This window comes from Seriola lalandi, unplaced genomic scaffold (assembly GCF_002814215.2).
Source record: "Seriola lalandi dorsalis isolate HSWRI2012SDOR001 ecotype SW California unplaced genomic scaffold, Sedor1 jcf7180002054952, whole genome shotgun sequence".
In the NCBI taxonomy this organism is placed as follows: Eukaryota; Metazoa; Chordata; class Actinopteri; order Carangiformes; family Carangidae; genus Seriola; species Seriola lalandi.
Window position 1 is genome coordinate 653,022 of NW_019525503.1, and position 23,013 is coordinate 676,034.

The 23,013-nt window shown below is 40.8% G+C and overlaps 3 protein-coding genes across 4 annotated transcripts in view; 1 reads left to right on the top strand and 2 right to left on the bottom strand.

The window, feature by feature from the left end:
- Positions 1-5,897, bottom strand: part of gfra1a (gdnf family receptor alpha 1a) — an 87,958-nt gene extending 82,061 nt beyond the window's left edge. Inside the window, exons 1-3 of one of the 2 annotated variants that reach the window (XM_023394680.2) lie at positions 5,390-5,897; positions 4,577-4,882; positions 3,586-3,666 (exon numbers count right to left, since the gene is read on the bottom strand). In XM_023394680.2, the coding sequence (XP_023250448.1) occupies positions 3,586-3,666; positions 4,577-4,882; positions 5,390-5,453 (451 nt within the window). In that variant the 5' untranslated portion in view covers positions 5,454-5,897. The remainder of the gene's footprint in view (positions 1-3,585; positions 3,667-4,576; positions 4,883-5,389) is intronic. The other variant, XM_023394681.2, reaches the window with a different exon arrangement.
- A 2,564-nt stretch (positions 5,898-8,461) lies between these two features.
- LOC111645449 (coiled-coil domain-containing protein 172) lies at positions 8,462-18,856 on the top strand. Its single transcript, XM_023394663.1, has 8 exons — positions 8,462-8,540; positions 8,820-8,905; positions 10,564-10,680; positions 11,418-11,583; positions 12,654-12,755; positions 13,370-13,472; positions 18,446-18,533; positions 18,821-18,856. The coding sequence occupies exons 1-8, from the start codon at positions 8,462-8,464 to the stop codon at positions 18,854-18,856; spliced, it is 777 nt and encodes a 258-aa protein (XP_023250431.1).
- Positions 18,857-20,811: 1,955 nt separating this feature from the next.
- LOC111645464 (uncharacterized) lies at positions 20,812-23,013 on the bottom strand. Its single transcript, XM_023394684.2, has 6 exons — positions 22,863-23,013; positions 22,632-22,723; positions 22,286-22,400; positions 21,607-21,719; positions 21,349-21,463; positions 20,812-21,067 (listed from the first exon to the last, which is right to left on the bottom strand). The coding sequence occupies exons 1-6, from the start codon at positions 22,933-22,935 to the stop codon at positions 20,892-20,894; spliced, it is 684 nt and encodes a 227-aa protein (XP_023250452.1). The 5' UTR covers positions 22,936-23,013; the 3' UTR covers positions 20,812-20,891.

Genomic DNA, 23,013 nt, shown 5'->3' on the forward strand with positions numbered 1-23,013 from the left:
GTTTGAAGGTATGTATGAGACCAAAAATATGATGATATAGGAGGCATAAAAGAGAAAATGTTCAGAGACCTATAGAAAGACAATGAGAAAAACAATCAAATCGCGAATTGCACTGGGCTCTAATATCACTCCCACCTCAAATATAAAGTTCTGTGTGAAACAAGACCTAAATTTGCATAAGTTAAAATGAGAATCCCTAGAGAGTACTTCTCATATTGCTCCCCCTTTTTTAAATGATGTTTGTTATTGTGGCTTTTTTTTGTTGTTATGTACATTTCTAGTCCTCTGCTCGGTCGATTGAGCTGAACCTTAGAACTGAAACATACAAAGCTGTCAGAGTGATCACAAACACGCTCTAACCTCTAATCATTTCTGCCTCGATCCTTCTCTCGTCACCTTGGCCTTTCATTTTCACAGAAATGGCAGGAGAGGCAGAGTGATCTCACGCTTTCCGTTTTAACCCCCCCCCCCGTCCTCTTCGCCTTACCCTGCTATTCAATGATTAACCCTCACCCCTGCAGCCTTCTCCTCTCACCCCTTCATCCCCTGCTGTATGATTCTCCTCTAATGATCAGACGCTATTCTCCTTCTAGTTCTATCCCTTTCTGCATGATCCCCCTGCTCTGTCACATGTATTATTACGTTGGTCCAAAGACTGTCAGCAAAGGCCAGTGCGATGATCCGGAGACAGCTGAACTTCTCCAGCACCGACATCCAGCAGGTGAGGATGCAGGTTTCCTTGATCTTACACTGACAGGGTTTCTAGTTGTTTCTGCAGCTCAGTAAACTTAAGTCACCCACAATGTTGAACTCACTGAGCTCAATCTGCTGCACATCCATGTCCCGCGTATCCGACCGGTCTATGAGATGTAACAACACGGGCCCATACTTCTGAAAGTTTCCTGAATCGTGTCGTAAACTCCGACTCAAGCTCGCTCATGTATTTGTATACTGCAAAGACAGCTCTCTTACTCCCTGCAAAGACAGCTCTCTTACTCCCTGCAAAGACAGCTCCCTTACGTGTCTGAAGAGGCGGAAAAGTGGAGGTAGCAACATGGCTTGAAAAGATCGCTAGCTTGCCAACAAAACCCGTCTATGTGTCCGACGTGTCCAAAACAGTTTGACTTGCACCTTGCAGTTGGAAATTGAGCTTGATGAGGTTGGCTATAATATCCGTGAGAGTTTCACAACCCACTTTTAGTCTTGGCCTTTTTCATCCAGAAGGCCTCGATGGCATCGAAGCAGCCGACAAACTGCGCCAGAACTTTTTCCACAGCTTACCCACCTGACCGCTGAGTGGAGGGGGATACGTTTTGTATGTGCAGTCCACTTCCTCGATCAGGGGCCGGAACTGTTGGTGTGTCAGAGCGGATCTCTTAACTATGAGGTCAGTAACCTTCATCACTGCAGCTGTAACTTCATTCAGACCTGAATTTGACATTTTGCACAGAGGCTTTCTCTGTGTATTATGCAGTGCAGTTTCATAATGGGGTGAGCAACTTTTTCAACCTCAACTGATCTCACAGCTGCCCCCCGTTTCCCCCGAGCATGGCGGCGACACCATTGAATCACAGTATCTCGCCGTCACTGCCAAATGTACCGCAGCATCTTTTAACCCCGCTGTTTGCTGCGTGCTGGGATTTTATTCCATTTCTTTGAGGCGTCGCTCAACACTTCTAGCTGACATTGGAATATCTATTATTCTTCGTTTGGTAAACCTTCAAACAGAACATCTGAGCTACGGAGAAAAGCCTCGTTAATATATTTGTCACCAGTAAATATCTCTATCCACGATAATGCAATAGCTTGCTTTAGTCTCTGAGGGTGTCGGCTATAACCGGGCGTGGCACATTTGATCGATTCTGCGTTGTCTACCTGATGTTTGAAAGTTTCCTCATGTTTCGTCTCAAAATGGCGCTCAACACTCTCCATTCGGCAAACAACATTTTCAAAACATAAAGTACACACAGTACTGTCCATTGCTTCGTTTTTAAAGGAGGGCAACAAGACAAATGGGTTGTGAACCACTTAATCAATCCATGGAAAATAATCTACAAATCTAAAACTTGATCAGTCATTTGAGTCATTAAGCTGATTCCAATTTCTCAAATGCAAGATTTTAAAATAAATGAAATATATTTGGTCAAACCAGACCAGTTTCACTTCACCTCGGGCTCTGAGACATTGTGATGCACATGTTTTCACTCATTTTTGATTATATGTGATAAACAATTAATCAAGCAAAATAAAAAAATAAATAAAAAAACCCTACAGATTAATTAAAAGTGAAAATAATCAATAGTTGCAAACCCCTCTCTCCCTAACTGTACTTTAATGATAGGCTGAGTGTGGTTTGATGTTTGATCTCTGCTGCTTGTGAAGAGAGATCTACGTACATACGAAGCCATCAATCAACATAAGGAGGCATTTGGACATCAAGTAAGGAGTGTCTGTCTTCACTATAAGAACGACACTATAAATCTGTCTGTTCCCACTCCTGTGGGCCTGTGGGTGACTTGTCCTTGCTGAGACTGGACGGCAAATTAAGGGCCAGAGACATATAGTGTAGTACAGTGTGACACAGTGGGATTTTTGTCTTTTGAAAGTCTTCCTCTTTTTCTAAAGAGTAACAAGAGGGAGGGGGGATACAACAAAAAGCTTCTCAAATGGTGTTTCTTTAGACTCAAATCGGTCAAGAAGTCAGTACCCAGTCAAAGATTTTGTTTATCTGCATCTCACCACCCACATTATGATCCCTCCCTGCTGTGGAAGCTCTGGTTTAGGGCGAACCAGCCTATTGTGAGATTAAAATGACAGAGGCAACAGAAACAAAAGGCTCCTCTCTATCAAAAAGGGGTCAAAACATCAGCCTTGTTATTTGAAGATGTGGAGGCAGTGTGCGTCTGTTTGATTTGACACGGCGTTCATCATCACCTGCGGTGTAATAATGAAAATGTAAGCAGCTACATGACTGCGCCACATTCATACGTCAGGCTCTCAAACACCCTCAACAGTCTCAACCACGGGATCACAGAGCAGCCGAGTGCATGTGGAAGAAGGGAATAACATCGCCATCTAGAGGCTTGAGTCAGCATCGCTCCCACACACACACAACACACACACACACACACACACAGATCTGAGCAGAAAAATGCCTGTCATGCTCTCTCCCACGTTGCTCACAGAGCTTCTCACTCACTCTTTTCAACAAGTGGATTCGAAACAGCCACGAGAGGAAAGCTGTTCAAAACCGCAGCGAAATGCACCAGCAAAACAGAGCCCTCCAGAGCATTTAGCCACTGCTTGATGAGAGTCAGAACTATAGCTCCCCGTGCAAGGTCACTTCCAGCCAGCATGCAATGTTGCTGGGACAAGAACGAGGGGAGAGAAAGACAGATAGCGGAGAGGATGAGGGAGGATAAATACTCGACACACAGATAACCTTCGGTGAGAGCATGCACAGCTTCGAGATTAACCGTATCTCAACTGAGACAGATGACCAATGAAACAGTGAAAAAAATAAACACTAAGGGATGGAGTGAAAGCCTCCACAAAGCAGATTTTTAAAATTTTTTTTAGCCTTACCTATGATGGGAGCCAGGCGGAAAATGTCAGATAGACGGCTGTTCACGGGTTCATATGGAGAATCTTCCAAGAAATCGTTACCTGTGAGGAAGATAACCACATGTTTAGATAGATAGATAGACAGATAGATAGATAGATTTTTAACCCCCTCCTGTTTTGTTTATCTTCTTTCACCCCTCACATTGGACTGCATGTGACATGGGTTATTTGGGTCAGTCGATATCCACGCTGGCACACAGCCACACGCTTGATTAGGCAGGTTGGTCAGCTGTGTTGCACAACTGGAAGTCAACTCGCTGGCGATGGGGCTGGATGCAGTTTAGGGACTAGAAGCCCCCCCCCTCGCCAACGATCAACACTTTAAGATGGCACTGCCAGCGCCGAGGAGCTTCACGCTCCATTACCTTCAAGGGAAGTGATTTAGGAGGTCAAAATGTGCCTCCGCTCTGCAGGACCGCGGCTGAGAACCGAGTCAGGGGCCAAATTTGAAATAAAGTTGAGTGACTGTGCGTGATCGTATTGGACTGTTAATACATGCAGAGCTGTGTGCTACTTTTTCAGATTTTGTGTTTGTGGTAACAGGGGTAGGGAGGGTCACAGAGCTGGAGGGGGAAGGAGGGCGGGTGAGGACTGATGCTGCCCCCTCCATACAGTAGTGGGAGGAGCCGGTGCAACTAATCATCTCACCCCTTTCCAGAACAGATGCAAAAACCAACGGGGGAATGTCCATTTCACTTTAAATATAGCTGCTTAGTGTTCTCTAAATGTAGCACTCATACCCAAACAAAGACCCTGAGAAAAATGTATTCTGAGTTATTGATCCATCCTCTGATAGACCTTTAAACAAAACCATCAAAAGCCTGGAAACAAGTCTCCTCTCATCAGAGGTAGACACATGATCAGGATCTGCTGAGAGGCTGAGGGATCTTTGGGTTGGTTCTCCACAGGAGAAAGTTCCACCAAAAAAAAAACAAAAAACACCTTAACTAACCTTGCAACGCCTGATAGATCCCCCAGTAAATGCGCAGGCAGTTCTTCTCTTTCTTCATGCCCCTTTTACACCGGCAGTTGTACAGCGGGCTCTGCTTGAGCGCGTCCATGGCGCTCCTGCACTCGTCCTTGGCCTCCAGGCCGGCCACCATGCTGGAGTTGCTCTCCTTGCCGCCGGTCGCGCACTGCCTCATCGTGCGGTACTTGGTGCTGCACCCCTGCTCCTTCAGGCACTGCTCATTGGCTCTCACACAGTCCAGCCGGGTGGCCCCAGCACGCAGGTTCTCCTCGGCGTAAGACAACACATCTGGAAACACAAGTGGCATTTATTATATTATAATTAAATTACAAAAAAAAAAAAAAATTAAATAATGTCTCTTTATCGGTTCCTTTTCTCTCTTGTTGATTGTGCCCAAATATTCAAACCCGAAGCAGTTTGCAGGACGCGTTCAGGGATTAAAATATTACACAGATGAGCTTTTATTTTCGTGCGACACGAGTTCCATCATGCCGATGAAAACGCACGGCTGAGTGTCAACTTGCTTTCATGCGCAGTATTGTTAGATGAAGCACCGACAGCTCCTGACGGACTTTTTCGTTTTGGAGCAGTTTGGATTATAGTGTGTACAGACAGTAGCCTCCACACGTTACCCGTATAACCCCCGGTGAGCAGCCGCTGCCTCTCTGCCGGACTCGCCCTTATTATTGCAGCTCACAAAAAAAAAAAGCTTAACACAAATATTATATTCACCTATGTGATAAATGAGTATCAAACGGAGAGCTTGTCGGGGGGAATAAATCAAGTAAAACTTACCTAAAAGAGGCAGAAGGACATACAATACTGCGAGGATCATCGTCTTCCTCTCAATGTGAAACATAAACCGTTGTTAGAAGGAAATCTGCGACCTAAAAGCAACTTAACAGTAGTTTAATTCCCAGGGTACTTCCACTGTTTTGAAATCCATTGAAAAGACGTAGCAGTGTGCGCTCCGCTGTACAGAACAGATCCAGCTCGCCTCATGCGAGAAATTATTCCCCTTCCAAAAGTGTCCAGTCCCGATTCTGCAGTTTCTCTGACTCTTAATAATCTCTAGATTTAAAAAAAAAAAAAAAGAAAGAGGAAGCGCTCCTTTCTCTCTTTCTTTCCTTTTCCCGTGCGGGTGGTCTTCTCACCGCCGGGGAGACAAAGACAAGGGATCAGAGCAGCGGTGGAGGCGAAAACGGGCGAGTGTCCTCCAACTCCAGCCAGTGGGATGTTTGCGTCTGTGCGTCTGAGCGCGCACAGCCAACTGGAGCCCCGCCGCTGTCTATAGCGCATTCAGCAGGAGGAGAGTGCCAGCTTCCCTCTCGCACTGAAAGTACAGTAATCTTATCATAAATGTACAAAGATAGGCCTTCTTATCACAGAGAAAAAAAACCCACTCCTTTCTTTTATGGCAATATCACAATGACAAAACAGAAAGCAAATAATTAGCTTTAAGTTCACTTAACTCACTAATGAGCACCGGGGACGTACATCCCAGAATAGCACCATGATAAGGTAACCGTCACTGATGAGTTGCACACCAACTACAAATCTTTTTTGGTTTATTATAGATTTTTTTTTTTTTTTTAATAATAAACTTTTAATAAACTTTCCAGCTCACATCTTAAAAGTAAAAAAACAGAAAAGAAAACAAGAACATAGTCTCTTTTCCAGTTCATTAACACACATATAGGTCGGTCTATATAACAACAGAGGGCATGTGGTTGCATTTAATATGTTATAAAGCAGCACCATCAACTCTAGAAGAGAGGGGATTGGTTTTACATTTCAGTATTAGTGCGCTGACAGGGAGACAGGGCAAAGAGCGTGACTCAAGTGAATTTTTACGGCATGATTATTATAGCAACCTGTGGATTAGCTTATATGGCAGTTTCTTAGGTCTGAATCCCCTTCTCAACTTGAGTGACAAAATGAATGGACATATTTCAGCTGCACGCAACTCACTGCCTATTCATGGTATTTCAAGCATGCGTGTGTGGCTCCTCCCAGTTTGCTTTAATGTTAATCCCATTTGAAAATTAGAGGATGAAGAAGAAAAAAAAATATGTTATTCAACAGTAGCTGCAAACTGTGAAGACACTATGTTGTTATGGCGTGTGATACTGACACACTTCAGGGGCTGTAATATAAAAAATATGGTCTCTACAGAGTATGTTGATGTGATGCTTGTCAACTAAAGCAGCCTGACAGCGCTGCACTGAGGAAATCCTGCCTTCAGTTCACACAGGGGGAAGTGGATAAGACCCTGTGTGACTGTCGCCATCTGTTGGTGGTTTTAAAGTAAAGGTCACAAGTGCTGATCTCACACCATTTAGAATAATTTCAAACAATGCTATATATCTCGCAGAAGATATTTGATGTTAGGATAAAAAAAGAAAAGAAAAAGTTTTGCTTGATCAATAGGGTATATTATGAAATGGCTGGGAATCAAACAAAGAAACAGAGGATGATTATAATAACAGGGATGATGCATCATGCGACTTGTAACTCTTCCTATAGCTCATTGATTGCCCATATGGTCTATTCAGAGGCTAATCCACTTGGCTAAATACATGGGACCAGACTATGTCAATGAACCTCTCTCTGCATTAAACGCTGAACTGAATCAATCAAGGATGCTGGCACCCCCACCCACAGTAAATCAACCCTTATACATACACAGAGAGAGCAGGTGCATTCAGAGATGGGATGAAATAGCTTATGTGAACGTCAGTGAATAATCCCTTATTGAAAAGGAAGCAGTGATTATTATAGGTACAGTGACTCAATCTTGCAAGATACAGTCACTTTTCAAAATGACTTTCAATTTTGCTAAATGGAAATGCCACAGGCCAATATCCGCAGCTCTTTTTTTTCTTTTTTTACAGAGCATGACTGGAAAAGAGACAGAAAATGGGTACAAATGAGCGACAGGCTCAAAGTACTATCTGGGCTAATTGTCTGCTTATAATTTGATGACTTCGCTGTTCTGAAGTCTCCAAAGGGAACCTTGGCAGTCAAGGGGGGGAGACTCAGACTGGTGATTTATGAAAAGCCACAATCAATATGTGATATTAATTTTGAAAATGAATGTCAGAATGATGTAGTCCTCGGGTCATTTAACGTTTCACGCTGTAATGTGCTTCATGGCACCGGATCAGAAGCTTTCTCTGTTCCAGTAGTGAAACGACAAAATTGCTCAAAGTCAGGGGATTGTGTGACAAATGTACGCAGCGTGTCTCAGCGGATTACTGTTGAGAAGGCTGAGTGTGCCGATATATAGCACTTAATACAAGTTCAACACAATGAGTGGGGACAGACTGATGGAAGTGCTCTGTTAGTGAATACAGTTGGTTAACCGTACTGCAAGTAATGGTGAAATGCTAAATTAATAACGTAGGGTTAAATCAATCACAGTTCACATTGTGCATCCGGTGCAGTCAACAGTCACGCTAGCTAACGACAAACATAACTACTGCTAGCATGATTTTAGCTAATGCTAGCTACGCTGACAAGCTATTATTTTTTCAGCAGTTTTCTTAAACTGTTTTTTTTTTTTTTTTTTTGTTTTTTTTACAAAACTGCGTCTGTTAACGTTTCCACTCTCTCAAACGAGTAACTTCGCAAAAAATAACTTTTATCAGGACTTTTGGTCTTGTTTGCTGTGTGTAGAGGGGAAAAACAAACCAACCGTGTCAGCGCGTGGGTGGGGCATGACGCGTCAAACTGCGTCAGAGGCGGAGCTAGCTTACCGAGTGACTAGGTTAGTTCCCGCGGGTAACTATCTGTTAGCTAATGTAACATACAGTGGTATCTGTTACTTGTATTCCAGATTACTTGTTTGTCAGCTATTGACTCCAAATGAGTCTAGACGCACTATTTCAACAAATCCTTCTAACTGAACATCAACTGACTGAACAGACACAGAAATTCAAAGACGGTATGACTGACGTTTAAGCTAACACGATAAACTATAACGTTAGCTAGTAGCTAACATTGGAAGACTAGTTAAAATGCTACTTAGCTGGGTTAGCAACATAAACAATGAAGAAGGGAGGGTCCCCCTCTTTATCCACCCACAGTTCAGTTTATATAATTTAAGGTGTATTTCTTATGCTCATATTTAAGTCACATTATAAACAGTGATTTGTGACAAGTTGCTCAATGTGCTGTGGTCTTCTTTGGCAGGTTATTAGCTAATCAGTTATTTTTGTTTCAGTCAAAGTAGCCATCATCAGATGCAATGAGAAAATCAAGAACGGCACAGAAAAGTATGAAAAGGCCAGTGAGGAACTTGATGAAAAGGTGAGGCTACATTACAGTCTAGTTGTTCTCATTTATGTGTTGCTAATAGATGAATTATAATTACATTTTGTGACTAGAGCCACCTTTATAATGTTTAATGGCTTATTAAATATTAACAGACTTGTTGTTATAGATAGATAGATAGATAGATAGATAGATACTTTATTTATCCCCTAAGGGAAATTCATGATGTTGGGGGGGTTCTAGTCGATTTTCAACAATTTCAGTACCTTTCAAAGTAAGCCAGCGTAAATAAGTGATGAATGTTACTGCTGCCCGTTTGATGGTAGGCTCCTGGTGATTCAGAACAACCTGATATTTTCACAGCATGGTACTCGTTTGCATCATGGCATATCATTTAGTTTGACTTTGAACTGTACATCTAGATAAGTGTTGCGGGTTGTTGCACTAGGATCAGTAAAATTGTACATGAAGAACTGGTGAATAATTTTGTTAATATATTGTCCATGGTGTCAAGAGGGAAATATAAAATTTTACTGTTTATCCAATAGGATAGACTTATAAAACAGAGATGTTTTATGATTTTTTTTCTGTATTATAAATACATAAAGTTTATTTTGTTGTAAAATACATAGATGTAATTGCTTTACCTTGAGTCATACAGAATTAGTAGCATTCACTCATGAGGTAAAGAAGTGCATATTGGCATATTGACGAGCTGATCTGCTTTATGATTTAAAATACTTAATGTTTCCCATTCGTTTCATCAACAGTGCATAGGATCGATTGCAAGTGCCAATGTAAAATCAATGGCTAATTTCCACCGGATAGCATTAGTGAAACCTTTTAGTATGTGTGAGATATGATGTCAAAGGCAAGCTTGTTGACCTTTCAGAAATATTGCCAACTTGTTCCTGTACTTGTAAAAGTGGACATCCGATCAAAAGAGCAAATGAGTAGATCTAATGAAATAGAACACTGTGTCTGTCTGAGTATTAAATTCCTCTGAAGACTTACCTTTTCTGACCCCTTACAGTGGAATATTGAAACTGTTTACATCATAGGGATACACAGGGTGTGTTTACAGCTCAGTGTGTTTACAGCTCACATGATGTAATGTTTCACAGTATGTCAGGGCTGTCTTAAGATAATTATAGTGTTTAGAAAACTTGGAACCTGATTCCGCTCGATGGAAACGTACAGGAGCTCCTCCACTACTGTATGAGAAGCAATAAACTCATTTCCTTCTTGACAGCTCGAGTAATAGACTGAAAGCTGCACTGAAAATCATGCCTGAGGCAACTTTAAAAAGCATCCTCCATGAATATACCTTCCTATATAATCTGGCAATTTTCTCTCCTGTTGGGACGTACCGCGCAATTACACAGAATAAAAGACAGCGGGAACTAAATAAGAACAGTTAGAAAGTGAGTGGTATATATAGATGTGCTGAAACCTCTGTTTTTAAAAATAGTCAAAGGAACAAGTCATTTTCGTTCATCATTTCCCAGTACAGTATACAATACATAATGATTGCGCTACCTACCCACCCTAGAATTTTCATCACATCTCATTTCTCCTCCGCTGGGATCAGTAACATCTCTCTGACATGTAAAGTATCAGTAATGCATCTCCCTCTCTGTACATCTGTCTCTCAGGTTGCATCTTAATTTCCCACTCATTTATTTACGCTCCAGGCGCAGCAGTCGTCTGTGATGAGGCTGCAGCACGACCTGATCAAGAAATGTGAAGACCAGATGTTGAAGAAAATTGAGGAGCTGCTCTGCCAGAAGAGACATCTCTGGGAACGTCTAGTAGGTTGAAGCCTGAATCAATATTGACATATCATATAGTAAAGGTTATATGTAATATGGATACACATTACCATATCAGGCATATCATTCATATCAGCAGACTTTCTTAGTTCAGCTGTGCCATATTTCTGTCAGACTCAATTTTTTTTTGGAATTAATTGATTAATTGGTCTATAAAATGTCCAACAGTCCAAAATCAAAATAAATTACATTAACAATGATAGAAAACAAAGAAAAGCAGCAAATCTGTGTATTTGCAAAGCTGAAACGTTTGTGAAATGACTTCATGTATTTGACTCACAGACGTTAAGCTATCCACCACATTTTTTTGACGTGTAAACACGGTTTGATTAAAGAGCTGTCATTCTCGCTAAAGGATACTTCTTAGTTAATCCCAGACACATGCTAATGTAGTAAGAGACCCTTAACAAAAAGCATGCTGTTTTACTCTTGAGGGATACACTCATTGATCACATTATATGCCCACACAAGCCCAGGTTGTCAGCCCACTCACAGGGAGCACTGTGGGGTAGGAAAATACACAAACCCATGGAAATGTAAGAGACTGCACAAAAGTGAAAGTGAAATACTGCGATGCCTTCACTTAAAGAATGAGATTTTAATAAAATTGTATCATTAAAATATATATCACTAATAGCAGAAGTCGTTGTGGCATCGCAATCTGTATTTGCATTATTGTTGGTGAGCATTTCTCATGATCCTGCTTTCCATACCAGTCCAAGGTAAAGAGGGAGTCTAAAGAAGAAGAGGAAATCTTCCTTCAAGAGATCTCAAGGTTCAACAGTGACTTCAGTCTTCGAGGGAACAGAGAAACAGTGTTCGAGAGCCAAACACACACTGAGATCCTGGACCTGGAGAGGGAGGTGGAATCATTATACAAAGGTCATAAAACACTGTTTATTGTACTGTTGTCACAGGAGACAGACGTTATATAATGCAGATGTAGGCCCTGACTCCTCATTTCAAAATTATTATTTAAGTCTTGGTATATTATAGAGTATAAGTAGATGAACAAGTGGTAGTAGGTAGTTGAATTATAATCATGGGCACGATCCCCGACATGTTGACAGTATATCGCTGACACAGTGAAGAGGTAGTCAATATGATTTCAGTAAGAATATTATTTAAATCTATTGAAGGTGAGTGGAGAATGAAAAAAACCGAATGAAAATCAGAGCTCAGTAATGAGATTCACGACTGAAGAGTGTGAAAATGAAAAGCTGTACTTTTTAATTAATAATAGGATGTTGCACGGATCACAGACTGAAAGAAGCTGGAAGGTGTTGGAAAGAGAAGAATTTATCATTGTGGAAAAACGCTTAAAAAATATACTCAAAAAAACACGATCCTTCCGTGTAAAATCTGTCAGTGGCTAAAAGACAGGATTTAGTTTCTGTACAAAGCTTCTGAGCTGTAAAATACCTCATTTTATTACAATATCTAAAGTCTGCACAGCTCACAAACGAACTCACCTGGCCTCTGCAGCACTAATGACACTCTAGTTGTGAACAAACCACCACTCGTGTGTTTGGTAAAAATAATTAGCAATTAAAAAAGTAAGATATCAGAAAGTTAGGAGTTTTGAGAACATGTGTCTCATGTAGTGATTGTTGTAGAGAATTTTCATGGCACTGGTTTATTAGAAGACAGTATAATATATTTTTGAAGTCTAGCAACATTCAACATTTAATGATAAATTATACTTTAATTTGGTTTCGACTCTTTTCATTAGTTCCACAAGATTAAGGCTATAGCTCCTATTGCCAATGGCAACCAACGTCTTCCCATTACTCATTATATCTGGGCTCAAGGGAGCACCATTATGTGATTGTGTGTACAGTTTAAGTGAAGTTCAAAAATGCTCACTTTGCACCTTTTGCAAAAGAAGTTTTCTTTGGTTGAGCAGTTTAACTTCAATCTAAATCTCCCTTCTTCTCTCCCTCCTCAAGCAGACATGGAGCTGATGAGCAGCAGTAACAGGCACATGAGCTCCATGCAGGAGCAGAAGAGAGCGCTCCAGCTTGAACTACAGGGTCTGGATAACAGCCGGAGAGGTGAATACCAAATGTTCACTGTATCTCGGATAATCTGGTTCTGAAAGAGCAGCTGCAGAACTGCTAAACTTTTTTTGACTTCTCACAGTTTTCAGTTTATAACCCCATTTTTAAAATACATTCACACAGTCTATAGCAAACCATCACTTTTCCAGCTTGTTATTAAAGTCATGTCTTTGACTTCGACGGAAATCAGGGCTATAAATGTAACTGCTGCCAAGCCAGTTAGAATCTGATAATTCTACCACGCTGCCAAGCAGTTTAATACTGAGCCCAGATGTTGGTCATAAACCATGTTAGTTTCTGGCCTCATGGTTAGGTTGGAGGGGACATCACTGATGTGAAATTTGATTTTTAATTTGCTTGACTTCACACACACACACACACACACATTCAGTCTGCATACTCAATAGAAAGAAGACAGGTATAGGTGTGTTCGGAACAAAAACAGCACCGTGTTACAGCAAGAGCATTGCAAGGTCATGGTGGTGGCTGCTCTAAACTTAGTCCCATCGTCTCAGCCACCTCAGCAAATGTCTTAACGATGCACCTACAGTACGTGTCTGTCTCGTTTGAGAGAAGTCATTTTTGTGATTTATTACTCTTGACTACAGACCTGGATCGGCAGTTGAGTGTGGCTGAAGCAATGACAGCGTCTCTGAGAGCGGAGAGCCTGTTTGTCAGTCAGAAACCTCTCACTGACAGCACCTGTCTAAGGTGAGTACCATCAGCTGTCTGGATGCTAAGGGAGGTTTTTATATTTAGACACACAGACGCAGTTTGCAGCACCAGATTTGCTCGCAATTACATTTAGTCACAGAATATAATCCTTATGAGACACAAAAGAGTAAACACTAAATGCTGCGGGGAAATAAAAGCAAATAAAACACAAAGGAGCAAAATAGAATAAAACAAAATGTAAACACAGCAGTAAGCCATTTAGCAGCTCATAAAACATGTTATTTCGCAGAGGTTTCCTTTGAGCTTCCTGATATTTTAAATAGTCCGTGCTGAGCAGCTGTGATGTTGCATTAGTTGAGCGTTTTGTGGACTGTGAAGGCTGTCGGGCCCTGGTTTATAAAAATACAACCACTCCCCTCTCCTCGCTACAGCTCTATGTTTTAGTATAACTGATAAAAAATCATCTTAGTAGCACTAATAGCACAAGTCATTCTTGAAATGCACTTAATACACTTAAAAAATAGTGTTAACAGCCCAAAACAACCCAGCATTCTGCATGCTTGTTAGATAAAAGGTGTATTTACGAAGGGTAGAACTGAATCATGCTGTGAAAAGTGCTGAATAGACCAGTACCCAGCTCCCGCCTGCGTTTCTCTTCCTCTGTCCTCCTGGCTGGGGTCCAGCTCCAGAAGTGTAAATAACAGAGCATTAAGACCATTTGGCTTAATTAAGGCTTTGATCTGCAGTGTATTTCATTCAGTCAACAAGTGTTGGAAAAAAAAAAAAGGCAAATGTGATTGATGCAGGGAAGTGAATGAGGGGCGGCGTGTTGCTTATCCAGCGACTTACCAGCAAATAAATACTGTTTGGTTTTAGTGGAATCATACATCAAGTTTCAAGTGGGAAAAAAATCAAACTTTTGTTTGTAAACCAAGCGTATAGAGGAACGTGAACACCCATACCTTTTACATAAACATACAGTACATATATACAGTATATATATTGAATTAGATATACAATAGGAGGAATTCCCATCCAAAATACACTGTTGCTCATAAAGTTGGAATAAAATATTGTTTTACCTCTTTCCGTGAAATGATTGTGACAATGTGATTTATTGCATTTCACCTGGGTAATTGAGACACATAATGTAATCATCGCACCTGGTCAAAAGTGACTACTGATGCATTTAGATAGAAATAAACAGAGGATTGTGTCTGAAAACAAAATTATTCCAACTTTATGGGCAACAGTGTATTTGTATTAAGAACGGTAAACTGGTAAACTGTGTGTTTGTGTCACGAATGAACGAGTGAGCAGAAAATTGATAATACAAATAGAAGTCCTTCAATGAGTCTTTGTAGTTAGCTAACCTGCGTCCGGGCTTCAGAGAACTATCTAAAGACATCTGAGGCACATGAACACTATGGAAATGTAGGCGTTAACACTTGTGAGTTTCACCTCACTGGGAAATTTTATTTAGAAATATGTTTTCCATTTGAACTGGGGAAATACCCCATACCCTCCTCTGGTTGTGACACTTAATTTATGACCGCGTGGATGGATCAAACGGAGCCGACTACACATGCGAACAAGTCTGTGCAGACAGTCGATGTAGAATAAACAGAACCACATGTTGATGCTTCTTGAGATCTACTCTCCAAGTCTCTGAAGCTCTGCTGGAGGGATGGACACCATTCTTCCCCCCCAAAGAAAGAAAGTTGCATCATTTGGTGTTGATTCAGAGTTAATGATGGTGGTTGGGAGCATTGTCTTCTCCAGTATATCATTCACAGCATCTCCATCCTCATCAAACCAGTCACTAACCCCCCCCCCGTGCTCCGTATAGAGACGTCTGCATTAGCTATGTTTGTCTACTCATTCATTCAGATCAGTACTCATCGCTATCAGTAAAAAACCAGCAGCTTGCGGCGTCTTTTCTTCTGAAAAGGTTATGAAACTTGTGTCAATCATGGAGTCTGTCACAAAGCCAGATGCTGTAATTTAGTAGAAGTTCGCTGTGAGCGGTAAATCTACACATTTTGAAGTTGCACCTCTGACACTGAGTGGGAGAATAAATGCCTGTGTAAGTACAAAGCGCAGATTTCCAAGAATAAAAACGTAGCTCAACAAAACAACAAAACACTTGGTATTTAACCTTTCTGGATGAGTGCTCACACGTTCCTTATCTCCTTAGATTCTCGAATCCAAACACAACAACGGATACAAATAAGGAACAACAGCAACGTTTTTGTAAAGACATGAACATGTGTCTGCACGTCTCAGTAGAATATGAATTAGTTGTAGAATATGAACTGAGGCTCTTCCTCTGTTGAAACATGACTGGTAGGTGAGCGCTGGCCCACCTTGTTTCTCCACAAAGGGACTTCCTTTATCTAATTAAAGAGTGAAGATCAATAGTGTTCCAGGAAGGAAGGGGCCATTGTTATTGCTGATGCCACCACTTTGGATAATGTCTTTTCTACAATACTATGGATGTGAAGTGATTAACAACCCCCCCACCCCCGAACCTTATCTAGATGATAATGTCTAGACTTTCAGTTTTTAAATCAGAAGACGAACATGTATTAATTTATTCTAACTCTCTAAAAATCACATTTAATCAAAGACGGTTTCACCATGCCTGTTATTAGGACAAGGTACAAAATCTTTGCTTTCACTTTCAGCTGTGTTTTGCTCATCTTTATTTATTATCCTCTGTCCTTTACTTCATGTTCTTGCAGCCTTGCCTTAAATCACGCATGTGGCTAGCATGTCCTGTTCATCCATCAGCCTCGTTAAACATACTAGGTATGTCATTACCCCCCAAGCTTATTAGCCTCAGGAAGTGCTGAGGATGTGGCTTTGGAAGAGTGAGCCCCCCCCTCCCCCTTTCCTCTCACTCGTTCTTATGATCATCCATTCTGAACTGAAGCCATCAATCCTGTCTTCAGCCTCCGCAGCGTCTCTTTAAAACACATATTTAACTCTCCGCTTATTGATTGTTGGAAATTGAATGCGTGTCAATTTGAATGAGTGCTACAGTCGTTTAAAAAGTGTTCATTGTGCAGAACAGAGCGGCAGCCCGTGCGGATCATTCACTGTCACAGTGGAAAGATACCTAAAGTATTCAGTCGATGTGCTCGGGGAGTTTTGATGTGTAGGGTTTTCTTCATTGATGTATCACTGCTACATTATTTGTGAAGGCTCATTTAAAGATGTCATTGCAGTGCAGGAATCTAATAAAAACCTGCAGAGACCACCAGTATCCAAAATGCCAAATGAGCATCTCGCTGCGAGAAGCATCACTCTTCTTCTGCGACTACGCTCACCTTAAAAATCTGATTTGTGTTAAGTTTCCACGGTGAAGTGTAAAGTTTAAAAACACTGCTGTTGGTTCTCCAGACTGTGAAAATGCAATTAAAGTTTGGTTGTTTTATTGTTTCATTAACTTCCAATAAAAGGAAGAGAGAGGTAGGAGGCTCGTCTCAGATTCATGTGTAGCTCGGTATGACTCCCTCACACACCTGCCATAACAGTTAAATCACAGCCAAGGTATCAGGTAGCCTGGACCCCAAGTCAATGATTTTTCCAGAGGCAAAGTGAACCGAGTAATACAATTTCATGTATGTTTATGAAATTATTGGGTGAAATATTTACTTTGCTACAATAAGAGCAGACTGTTGTTTCAGTCTATGACAGAGGGACAGCGCTCTCCTCTGTGGTCACTGCATCAGGTTCATATACTGTACTTTTACATTTTCTTTGCTCATGAAATGCAGGTAAAACAGATCAAATGTATTTATTTTTGTGGAGGAGAGATTGTTACAGAGGTACTGACTGATTGTTTTCTGTTTAGGAACAAAACCTTCACCAAGGTGTCACAGCAGTAACATGTATTCTGTGGGGAAGGTAACCAGGTTTTCATGATCATATGATTATCAAAATAAAAGTCAGTCAGATTCATGCAAATAAATATTTCAGTTGTAACCAGTGTAAGGTCAAACTCTCGCATCCCTCCGTCATCCCTTGATCCGTCCTTCCTGCAGCTTTGTACTTTAAACCTTCCAACCAGCCTTTGAGATTTGCTCCAGTTGGACGACTGCAATGTGAGAGAAATTTCTAAACTTGATTTACTGCTGTCGGTTCATTCTATGCTTAGTAAATTTGTCCCTCGGGGCCTCCCGTATATCTTCATGCCCCTAGGGACGGCATCACCCCACACACACACACACACAACAATGGGGATCAGACGTTGAAACATTTTACATCACGACTGCGGGGTTACTCTTAAATCTGTCCTGTTACTTTTATCAGCAGCTGCCTCAAGTCTGGTGTCTTCTGCTGTTTGAAGTCAGCAGGTGGGTCACAGAGATTTATAACGACGCAAGGGATCCATGTGTCAAATGTTCACTAAATATCAGGAAGTCCCTAATTTCCATTAGCGACGAGGAAACTTTAAACTTACAACAAATTATTCTGGATATTTCATCCTTCAGAACATTCATGTAAACTTTACCTGCTGTGGAAATTTGGCTACAATGCTAAAGGTTTTAGTTGAACTATTACCCTGAACCAGACTATTTCCAGTAATGTAAAGTGTTTTTGTGCAAACATACTGAAACTTAAAACACATCAGTCATGTAAGCTTTCTATTGAAATAGAAACCAACTGTTATCTTCACCTGATTATCTATGCGTTGGGTTATATTTTGCATTTGTTTTCGGTGTCACTATGAGCATGAATACCAATGTGGAAAACAGGTTTTACTTTCATTTAGTTCATTTTCTCAGTGGAAAAAACACAATGGCAAAGTAACAGATAACGTAGTGACACAAACACAATAAAAAGGAAACAAACTTCATTTTCTCAGGTAAGAAAACATCAAAAGGTTTAAACTCAATATGTAGAAGTGAAAATGCTGAAGCTAATCTTTGCAAATGTCCCTTTCGTAAGTTTTCTCCCAGCACATTTTCAGTTAACTGACATTGGTTTCATTTGTTTACCAGATTGAGGAAGGAGCTGGAGATGCATAAAAAGGCAGCGCTTGAGCTTCGGCAGGAGGAGCTCAGCTCAGAAATACGGCTCCTGCAGTCAGTAAGTTGCTTGTGTTATGAACAAGGCTTTTGTTCAGGCTAATAAAAACTATTTCAGATAGCACACAGTCATTCATATGCTTACAGAATCAGACGGGATTATTTGCATGTCATACCAGGACAGAAAAATAATATCTTTCAAGAACGGCTAAGGTGTAGCACGCCGTTATTCATTTTCAAAATGTTGCCATGGGAAAAGGAAGTTCAAAACCTTTTCATAATCAGCCTCTTTCTGTAGCGGGTTCTTTGTATGCTTTCATGCAGTTTATCTTTTTTCATTATTTGCAGATGCTGGACAGCAGCCAAGGGAGTGAGCAGCATTAGGTTTGGCACAATGATGATACAGGAAGGTTACACTGGTTCACTGATTGTTTCAGCTGTTAAAAACAAAAACAAACGCGCTAATGAATAAGAAAAAATGAGAGAAAAGAAGGAACAAAAGAGAAAGATTCTAAACTGAATGTGCTGTAATAAAATTAATCTAAATGTAGGTTCCATCTTCATGTTAGGATTGTTTCTTCTTTAGTTTTTAGTTTGAGAAGTTACATGAAAACAGCAGATTCAATTGTGAGTAACCTCAGAGCTGAAACTAAATGTTTTTCTATGAAATATTTGTCATTTCTTTTCTACTCCAAAATACACTGTTCAATTTATTTATTTTAACAACTAAACACACATATACATAGTGAACAGAATAATGTGTGTGTGTGTGTGTGTCTGGTAGAATATAAAGGAAGTATTCTAAAAAGTGATTGTATACTGCCCTCTAGTGTACGAAGACTAACACTGCAATAACAGGGGTTGTTGAGTTACATACTGAAATATCATTGAACAGCATGTAAACATGGGAACAATTATTTTATTATTGCATGATAGTTGAAGGCTAATAACACTTTAATTTCTGGTTAATTTTAACTCAAGCACTGACATTGGATTTTGTACTTTTAATTTAAATAAAACAAACAATGAAATAAAAGCACCGGGTCACTAATTTTCACTGTTGAAGCTGGGCTGCATGAGCAATATGGCTAAAAATATTATCACAATATTTTTTCATATTGATTGATGTATATCACTATATGTAGATTTAACACTGGTAATGAGGAAGGAAACACATTCAGCATGCCTTTTAACTTGAGCTCTTATCATATCAGATATAATGAAAAAGCAGACAAGAGGGACTGCTGCTGGAGTCTGAACTAACGTTACCACAACAAGCTTATTGTTTGGCTTGTTGCGTTTCCCGCCTTTCTCACCACTTGCCAACTGCACGTTATGCAACGGATATCGTTCTGCTGTTTATCCGGCTTTAAAAATCCTGTTTTTGGTAATAATGAACTGGTGTCTCTGCGCAGGCTAGTCGAGTTCCTCCACACCAAACTGGGAAAAAGCTTTTTTTTTTTATCATGTTTAAACAGGAAAGGGCCTCCAGTTGGAAACCCCACTAAAATATTGCTGTTGTGTGCTGCAGCATCAAGATTTCCCTTCACTGGCACCAAAGGTCAAATGATGAAAAACGGCTCCAACAGTAGTGTGTGAAGGATTGTGAGGGATGATCCAGATACTAAAAAGATGTAGATGAATATGGACAAGTGAAGGCCTCAGCACACATGAAAACAGAACATTATGTCTGTTGCCACCTTGTGGGCGATGTGTGACATTACAGTTTATCACTGTTAATCCCTCAGTCCAGAGAGAGTTATTTCCGTAATTGATGATTAGACGGTCTGTCGGCCTACACCAGAGGGTCACTGTGCGGGTCATTTTCTCTCTGATTAGAGTGATTCCTAATAGAATGAGTGGAATGTCAATGGCTATCTAATGAGATACTGCATTCTCATTTTGACTTTTTAACCTTGACCTCCGTGAGCTGTGTCTGGATGTGTTAGCGAAAAAAACCTGAGAGCAGACCGGACAGCAGAACAGAGCAGTCCATTTGATGGAGTGGTTAACCTCGTTTAATCTGCTGCTTGAATCCAGATCTTGCCATCAAGATCATTTTACTAATAGTCACTCACATAAATAGTGAGTGACTGCTGGTAAAATGGAGTCAGACGTAAAGCAGCGAAGACGGCAGTCAGACACTTGCAGGTGTATCCATCCTTTTGACCTAGAATGGATTTATAGCCAACAATCGATGGAAGACATTGCTTGTTACAGCACCTGACAGTGTAAGGCCTTTTAAAAACACATACAGTATAATGTAATGCATCTTCGTTTTAGCCTTGGTGTGTGAAACCAGATGCACTGACACTGAACTAACAAAGGAAACCATTCACTTTTCAACTAATTCTAAAACTTTATTTCATCTTAGAGGGACTTTCACAACATTTGTGACTTTGTTGATGCATCTTCATGTTCATCCACACACAAGACAGCCATGCTGCGACTCCCCCTGTATGCCTTCACTCTTCAGTTCAGCGGTAAAAGTTTCGATGATGCTCCTCTGCAGTTCGCTGTTGCTCTTGGTCGTCAGGCAATCCTGATGTTTTGGAAAATACGCCGTCTTTGCCCCTGAAATTCGAATAGGTGTCTCTGGAGAAGGAAGGAAAACAAGTCAGGTTGGTCTTCGCAACTTAACATCCTGCATAAATGTCACTCTTTAAATACGTGAGCTGCCTTGTGCAGGTAGTTTGAGACACAGAAAGGCAATAAAACATCACTTCACTGACAAAATCGGGAACATTTGAAGAGGGGTTGGATCTTTGTAAATTAGCTGTGTTAAGTAGCTTCTGCTTTGACCTTAGAAATCAGCAAATTATATATTATTAAATGCAACTGCAGGTTCATAGAAAGTTACTAAAGTGCAGCCTCACCGTTGCACACGGCCAGTTTGTTTCCTCCTACGTACTGGGTGTCCCACTTATATCGAGTCTGCTCAGTGCATTTATCAAACAAGCGACTCCTTCTTATGAAACCAAAATCATAACCCTGTGAAAGAAGACTCAAATTATGTCACTCATCATTTTTTTTTCATTTTTGCACAGAACTACCAGTTATTACAAAGTGTTTTTTTTTTATATATATATATATAAATATATTTATAAATATGTAAAACTGTGTGTACCACTTACATCGTTGCACAGAGGTTTGCAGTAGGTGTTGTTGCCAACTGAAACGCACGCCAGCCCCCCGTTGCTGGGCACTTCGGCTTCAGGGCATTGCTTCGGCTCAGCGCTTTGGCATCCTATAAAACAGTGAATGTTTAATAAATGATGCTTCCACCTGTTAGATGTCTTGTGTCTATTGTCATCTGCAGCCCTTCTCTTTATCCTTTCTGCCTAAACCCTACACTCTCCTGTCCCTGAGACATACCAGAGGGAATTTGACGATATCTGGAACCATCGCCAATTAGTACATTAAAAAGTCCATCAGTAGAAATGACACCACCAACATTTGATCTTAATCTGTGATGTCAGCATCTTCAATAGGTAGTAATCCTCCTATTTCCCAGCAGAGTTCAGTTAATTTAGTGTCTCAAAATCCTTTGACAAATGTGATAAATGTGGTGTACCCCACTGCTCATGAGGACTCTGACTCTGTGAAAACGATCCATCGTAGTCACTGTAGTGCGCTATAAGTTCAGAACATTAATCCTAAAACCAGGTGGAAAACCTCAAACAGGCCCTTTGAAGAAGCGAGGCCCCGGACAAAACGTCCTCGCACTCAAGGTCTAAGACTGAGCCGGTTCTCACAAAGACACACAGTTCCACTGCTGCGTGTAAGAAGAACACACGCGGCTCGTCCTCATACCTTTCAGCTGGTGTTTGTGCAGAGAATCAGCCAGATTCCTCATGGACAGCAGCACTGCAGCTGTCTGCTGTTCACTCCATGCAGAAGTCAGGTTATCACCACACTCTACTGCCACCTGTTGGTTTGTAACAGACACAGCACTTGTTTTGTCCCTAACTGCTGATGTGATGTGGAAATCAAGTGACAAGCAACAGAAATTAAAATATATATATATATATATATATATCACACGCTGGTTTGATGACTGGGTTGTTTTTCTTCTTCCAGTGAACACAATGTGAGCTGCATATACTTGTATGTGCACGATACAGCAGCTGTTCTGGTATGATGAACATTTATTGTTTACCTTGAGATCAGCTGATAGACGCTCCATCAGCTGAGTTTGCGAGCTGCATTTCCTAGGCACAGTTTCATCTGCAGCGGCAGAGGACGACAAGACTGCAAGCAGACACATACACACTCATACTGTATCTGATATAATAACTTTTATCCCTCCATGATTTCTTTTAGCCACATGAAGTTTCTGTCTCATTATATTCTCCGTTTCAGACAAAACATATATAAGTGAGAGATTTACCTGCCAGAGAGCAAATCCAGATGAGAAGTCCCTTTAATGCCATGGCCTCTGAAGTCAGGAAACTGTGACACATGAATTTATTGACTCCGTCTGCCGGGGCAATGTTTACACAATTGGCCAATAATCGTTGTCTGCAGCCAAGATTGTATTC